This window comes from Meleagris gallopavo, chromosome 6 (assembly GCF_000146605.3).
Source record: "Meleagris gallopavo isolate NT-WF06-2002-E0010 breed Aviagen turkey brand Nicholas breeding stock chromosome 6, Turkey_5.1, whole genome shotgun sequence".
NCBI lineage: Eukaryota > Metazoa > Chordata > Aves > Galliformes > Phasianidae > Meleagris > Meleagris gallopavo.
In genome coordinates, this window is record NC_015016.2 from 132,894 (window position 1) to 139,661 (window position 6,768).

At 52.1% G+C, this 6,768-nt stretch overlaps 2 protein-coding genes across 2 annotated transcripts in view; both read left to right on the forward strand.

Annotated features, from left to right (window-relative positions):
* MAP4 (microtubule associated protein 4) overlaps positions 1–6,768 on the forward strand; it is a 241,347-nt gene that overhangs the window by 111,923 nt on the left and 122,656 nt on the right.
* LOC100545735 (zinc finger protein 777-like) lies at positions 385–6,737 on the forward strand. Its single transcript, XM_019616169.2, has 5 exons — positions 385–855; positions 1,541–1,667; positions 2,183–2,290; positions 2,909–3,019; positions 4,142–6,737. Exons 1-5 carry the CDS (start codon positions 484–486, stop codon positions 4,999–5,001), a joined length of 1,578 nt encoding a protein of 525 aa, XP_019471714.1. The 5' UTR covers positions 385–483; the 3' UTR covers positions 5,002–6,737.

The window sequence follows — 6,768 nt, forward strand, 5'->3', positions numbered from 1 at the left end:
CAGGTGAGAACCGTTCCTGGTGAGCTGATATGGGGGGGGAGCTGGGACTGATGTCCGCGCACACGGTGAAGGCCCCGCTGCCGCTGTTCCCTAGCAGACTTAAGAGCCCGTTTTCCAGTGGAACGGGAAAGCCAGGCCCCGGTGTCCTGTGTGGGTTACAGTCCTGGTGTCCCTGTATGGGCGGGGAAGGCCGGGTCTGGTGTCGTGGCATGGAATTGAGGCCTCGCTCCTGGTGTCTTCACATGGAGTCAGTGCCCGGTCCTGGTGTGCCCGCCACGCCCCACGTCCTCACATGGCAGGAAACCCAGTCCTGGTGTCCCCATGTGAGAAGCTCAGTCCTGGTGTCTCTGTATGGGGAGGGAAGCCCGGTCCCGGTGTGCCAAGGCCTCACAGCTCTCCCTCCCACCCTTAGCAGCTAAAGGACCCTGCAGGACACCGGGAGCAGAACAGCTGCCGGCCTCAGCCTCTCCTTTGGAGCGGGACATGGCCTCCGCGCTCCCCAGCAGCTGCCTCTGCTCATCCGGCCTCCCTCAAGCACCGGGCGAAGCCGTGCCGAGCAGCACCGCCAGCATCTCACTGTGGACAGTGGTGGCTGCTGTGCAGGCGGTGGAGAAGAGCGTAGAGGCCCACGCCTCCCGGCTGCTCAACTTAGAGCGGAGGACGGTAACCACTGAGAAAAAGTACTTGGACTGTGAAAAAACAGTGGTGGATTTTGGGAACCAGCTGGAGAGCAAGCTGACCGTGCTGGGCACTCTCATCCGGGAGTACGGGCAGCTGCAGCGGCGTCTGGAGCACATGGAGAACCTGCTGAAGAATAGGAATTTCTGTTTGTTGCGTCTGCCCTCCAGCCTCAAGGTAACAAACTGCACCCAGAGGGTGGTGAGGCGCTGGAACAAGTTGCCCAAGGAGGCTGTGGATGCCCCATCCCTGCAGGCATCCAAGGCCAGGCTGGATGTGGCTCTGGGCAGCCTGGGCTGCTGGTTGGTGACCCTGAACATAGCAGGGGGTTGGAACTGGATGAGCACTGTGCTCCTTTGCAACCCAAGCAGTTCTATGATTCTATGACCAGGATGTTCCCGGAGGGCACTGAGTGTGCCCCTGTGCTGGTGGCACCTGGTTGAGGTGTCCCAGGAAACTCTTTGTTTCCCCAGGCACATCAACTGCTTGTGAAGAGGATGTTTTACTGTGCCAGAAATGCAAATACAACTGGGGGTGGTTGTTTGTATGTATGATTATATTTACTTGAATCTCTTTGCAAAAGGGCAGATGGTTACTAAATCCCCATAAAAATAACACTGAAGGAAACAGAACAGTGAGAAACTGGCAGTATGCTTGCCCAGAATTAGCACAGAGGAAGAAAATTCTTCAGACTGAGGATCTGAGTCGTGACGATACTTTGAGGCAGGATTTCTTTTGTCCTTTCAGCGCTTGATATATGGTAACAGTGATAAATAAAATGCAAAAGTTCTCTCTCTTCAGTGCTGTAAGGATGGCAGAGGTATCTGTGTCAGGGCTGAGTTTGTGACTTTTACAATTGCAGGCCCCAGAGGCATCTGAAAGTGACACTGCTTGCTTTGCTGAGCAAGAGTGGGAGAACCTGGAGGAATGGCAGAAGGAGCTGTACAAGAACGTGCTGAGAGGGAACAATGAATCTCTGAACTCTCTGGGTAAATTACACTTTTAAAGTCAGTTCTTGATGCTTCTGGGTTAGCTGTCATGGGGAACTTTCCTGCACTCAGGAGCCAAAGTTGTAGAAGCACAGAGAAGTCTGTGCCCACTGCCAGCATAGAGCACAGCTCGCACTGCATCCAGTGCCTCAGTGTCCAGCACTCAGTGGAGTGGGAACTGGCTGCTACTCTCCCAGAGCCCTGCTGTGTGCCAAGCCCAGCCTACCAGCCCCTTCCCTTGGGGCTGTGGGTGTTTTTGGTGCTGGGATGGAGTTGGCTGCTAGAGGCCATCTGCTGGTGGGCCATGCAGAGCCCCCCGTGCAGTGGGCTCTCACTGGATGGTGTGTTTTGGCCAATGGAGCTGTTTTGGGGCATGCAGCTGCTACCAGTATTGTTTGAAGAGGTACATTCCTCCCCATGACTACTATAGGCAGCTTGTTCCCTCTCCTGTCGCATGCAGCAATGAGAGCAGTTTGATGCAGCACGGAAACGTTAACATTTCTGTTTCTCAACAGATTATGCAATCTCCAAACCTGACCTCTTGTCCCGGCTTCAGAGAGGAGAAGTGCCCTGCAGTGAGGTGACCTCAGGACAGAAGGAGATTCCTACAGAACCAAGTGCAGGCAAGAGATGAATTGATGGCATTTTTTACTCTTGGGGATAATGACCGTGTGGTGCTGTCCCCAGACAGAGAACATCACCAGGTGATGCTTCTGATTTACTGTGAAAGGAACTTCTGAAGAAGAGCAGGTTCCAGGGGAATAACAGAGTGTCAGAAAACACGTAGTGGATTTGATCTTTCCCATTAGCAGAATATCTGATGTTTAGACCTGATGCAGGCAGGTAAGACAGCAAAGAAGGAGTGCAGTGCCCTAGAGAACAAGAGCAACTTGAAGGAAGAAAACAGCATTCGGGGGTGTGAGGGGAGTGTTTGTGGGGCTGGGGGGTCAACTGAAGGGGTCCTTGTGGGACTGGGTGTCTGCCAGACCCAATGAGTGTTGGTTTGAAAGTGTGTGCTTGGATGTAGCACCAGGGAGGATGCTGTCCTGAAACATTGTCAATCGTGGGGTAAGAGGAAGTCCCTCCTTACAGGGCTGAGAACAGCTCCCAGTAGGAGCAGGTAATGCTGAGGAAAGGTTGTATAAGAAATTGGGGTGGCAGGGAGCAAGCTGGGCGCAGTGAGGGAAGAGCCAAAGTGTGCTGTGACACCCAGTAAGGGACTTTTCTCTTTATATCAGCAGACTTCAGCATTCCAGAGCCGAGCTTCGCAGGAGCTCTGAAGCAAAATGACGAGGTGTGTGCGGAGGAGCAGGAAGCCACGGAGAGTGCAGAGTTTACTGAGCTCAGCGTGGGTGAGTTCTGAGCAGTGCCACAATGTGCTGTGCAACTGGAGACCCAGGGAGAGCCAGTGCTGCATGAGGGCACCCCAGATGTTCCCCCTGCATGTACAGGGCCCTGGGGAGAGAGCAAGAGCCATGCTGAGGTTAACAAAGCAGATTGAGATACTATGGACAATTTTACATGTAGGAAGATTGAAGTGATAGGTAGACAAGGCATTTCTGATGTTTTTCCCTGGAATTTCTTCAGCTTGGTGGAAGCAGTCTCAGAGGAAGGAGCTGTGCTCCAGAGGAGTCCCTCAGCAGATACCTGAGGGCTTGGACAGTCACCATTGAGCTGAGATGCTTCTTTTATTCCCAACGACAGCATAATACTTGATTATTAGACTGTTCCCAGCTCAGCGGTCATCTCCTTGTTTCATACTTTCTCCCTCACTCTCAGTCCTGGTCTCTGTTTCTTCTTGTGCTGCATCAGAGGCATCCAAAGGACTTGTTCTGTTTTTGTTGGTATTTGCCCTGCTTTGAGTGCTCTTATTCACATCCACCCATAGTGTCACCTCTGCATGTTATCACCTTGTTACATACACATCCAGAGCAGCACATCTCAAGTCAAAAATTGGGAGTGTTTATGTGTTCCCTTTCAACAAAGAGGCTGCACAGGTGAGTCACCACATCCTGGGAGGAGAGGGAAGGTGGATCTCGTGGAAAGGGCCACCTCTATCTGAAGAGTGTGAAATACTGGGACGTTGGTTATGGAGGGCAGCAGATGCACTGGGAAGCAAAGTCCTACCCCCAGTTCATGAGATCTTAGCACTTGGGAGGAGGAGCTGGAGGCAATTTTGGAAATTGGGCAGTGCTGAAGTGTGTGATGTCTTGGAAGGCAGCACTTCTCTCTGCTCCCTCCGTTGTGGCTTCTCACACCCGCTGCTCAGCCAGCTGAAAGGGAAGCATTCCTGTGCTCTTCACTCATATTCTGTCTTGTTTTAGTCCTGCAGTTGACCCGATTGGTACAGCAGTGTTTCATGCTCCCTGCTAAGAGGGGCCTGTTTGATGCAAGGGTGGCAGGGGAAGGATGGGGGGATTTTAGAAGCATCTCTGTCTCCCGGCAGTGAATGTCCCCTTTGTTTTTCTCCTCAGTTCCAGCTGATGAGGTGATAGCATTCAAAATAGAGCAGCTGGACTCTGATGAATGCCTGCAAAGCTCAGAGTGTCCCACGGCCTTATCCGGGGAATCAGAAGATGTGGTTTTCCAGAGTGCCAACGAGGTGCTGCCCTTTGACAGTCAGTACAGCTCTCCTGTGCCCCTGGGAAACCAGAGCATGAGCAGGTTGGTGCCATCTGCTTCTGGGGAAGGTGATCTTGGTGAAATCAACACCATCACATTCTACAGGCAAGAGTATCCCGAGGAGAGGCCTCACTCATGCGTTGCATGTAGGAAGGGCTTGTGTCTGAAGAAGATGCTGATGATGCAGCAGCAGAATTACAGCACGCTGTGTGGCAGTGAGCCCACTGAAGATGAGAACGTCTTTGTCCATCAGCCTCACCAGCAGATCCACGTTGCCACAGAGAGCTCCAAGCAGAACCCGAAGGTAAAAGCTCCTGCTGGCATCTCAGCCACAAACAAGGCACGTGGCAGTTCCAGGTGCATGAAGAGCATCAACACCAACCGCAGCAAAGCAGGTCACCCACAGGGGAAGCCTTACAAGTGCAGCAAGTGTCAGGAGTGCTTCTCCCAGAAGAAAACCCTCATCATCCACCAGCGCGTGCACTCGGGCCGGAGCCCGGGGGTCCTTTGGTGCTCGTACTGTGGGAAGACTTTCAGCCATCCCTCCAATCTGATCCGGCATCAGAGGATCCACACGGGGGAGAGACCGTACCAATGCAACGAGTGCTTGAAGCGCTTCACCCAGAAGCAGCACCTCCTGCAGCACGAGAAGATCCACCTGCGAGAGAGGAACTGCGCGGTCAGGAGTCATACGAGGGAGGCACCGCTATAGGGATTCTAGGCTGTGCAGGGCTCACGTGGCCTATCGCCCCTGGGCGAGGAAGGCAGGAGAGGACAGAGTCTCTGCTGCTCAGCATTAAAGTCTCTCTATTTATCATAAAGGTCCAAGCAAAGTAGAATTAGGATCCGCCACGGCATGACTGCCCTCTTCTTCGTGGTGGTGATGATGCGATACCTCATAGTTAGCTGAAAATCTCTTAAGAACAAAAGTGTTTAGGGTCTTTCCAGGTTTGTGTCAGTAATTTGAACTGGTTACAGCAAGCAGCTGCTTTTCACCTGGAGTTTCCCTCCCTGCATTCCTTGATGAATTTCTGCTGCGCTCAGTTTCGTGGGCAAGCTTGAGTGACATGTTCAAAAGACTCTGGGATATTAAAGACATGCATGAGAGGAAGTGTCACTGATGACTTGCCGGGAGACTCTGGGTTTGTACTGCAGTGACAGAGGAATTCCCTTTTTGTCTTGCTTCTGAGCACACCTAATAGAGGCAGCATTGCCCAGGCTCCTCCTGGTACCTCTTGGACTCCCAGTGGAACTGAAAGGGGAAGCAACTGGTAAGCCAGAGGTAGTGCTCAGCTGTACACTCAGGCTGACGTGAGCGTTGGGATAACATTCTGCTAACTGCCTCTGCATTAACACTTTTTCCTTTGTCTTTAATTATTGTCTTCATCTTTCTTTCCTCCTGCTGGCATGGGGTACGTATGCTCTTTCGATATTAGAGATGGGCTTTCATTATATCCCAAAATGAAACACGTTCGGCCAACAGCCCAAATACATCATGGAACTTCAGGGCTCACAATGCTGCCTGACCTGGGTTAAAACTGCTATTTGATCTCCCCATTGCTCATGGGGCTTTAGAAACCTCTCTGCCACTTCCTGGTCCCCAGGTGTCCGCTAAGGGGCAGGTGCAGGTGGCTGGCTCATGCTTGCAGGGACAGAAGTGTTCCTGGGCAGGTGTGTTAGCTGGAAGCTCTTCTGGCCCAGGAGTGAGCTCTTTCCAGGACCTCGCTGTTCAATGCCACCTGCCCTGACGTTGGAGCACAAGACAGGAGTGCTGCTGTGCCTGTTGCACCCAAGCAGCGAGGCCAGCTCCAGACTCTGGTTTAAGCTAACGTGATTTCTGCAGAATCTAGAGCAGATTGGAGTGAGTTTGTGTGAGCCTGCTCGTGCTGCAGAGTGGCACAGAGCCACTGCTGCCGGAGTGTCAACCGCTGCAGGCATTTTCCTGACACATCTGCCTGTGGCCTCTTCTCATCTTAGTGCTGCTGAGGTCTTTGCTTTCTGACGTGTCTGAGCAGCTCTGTGTGTGGTGAGCCTCTCTTTGTGTACTCACCCATGTTTTTTTCCCCCAATAAATCTGTGGGGACAGAGTGTTCCATGTTTTGTCCCTCGTCAGTGTTCAGTGCCCGCTTGGTACCACGATGCAATGAGCGCGGACCAGTTTTGCTTTGCTGCGTGACGTGCTAAGGAGAATCTCTTGGCAGTTAGCAGCAGAAGGCATTTGAACTCCAGACAATCCGTTTGGGCCTGTTCAGTAAACTGATCTGTCCTCCAGTGCTTCCTGCTGACAGCTGCTCAACTGCTTGTTTCCTCCTTTTTCTTGCGTAGACTGTGAGCCTCCAGGGCAGGGAGCACGTTTCTGTCATTTGCAAAATGCCAGTTCAACCTGCAGCGATAGATACTTGATTTTTTTTTAATTACCATAACATTAAACTTGAATGGATTAAAACTGTGAAGCCTTAAGCACTTCTTTTTTTTTTTT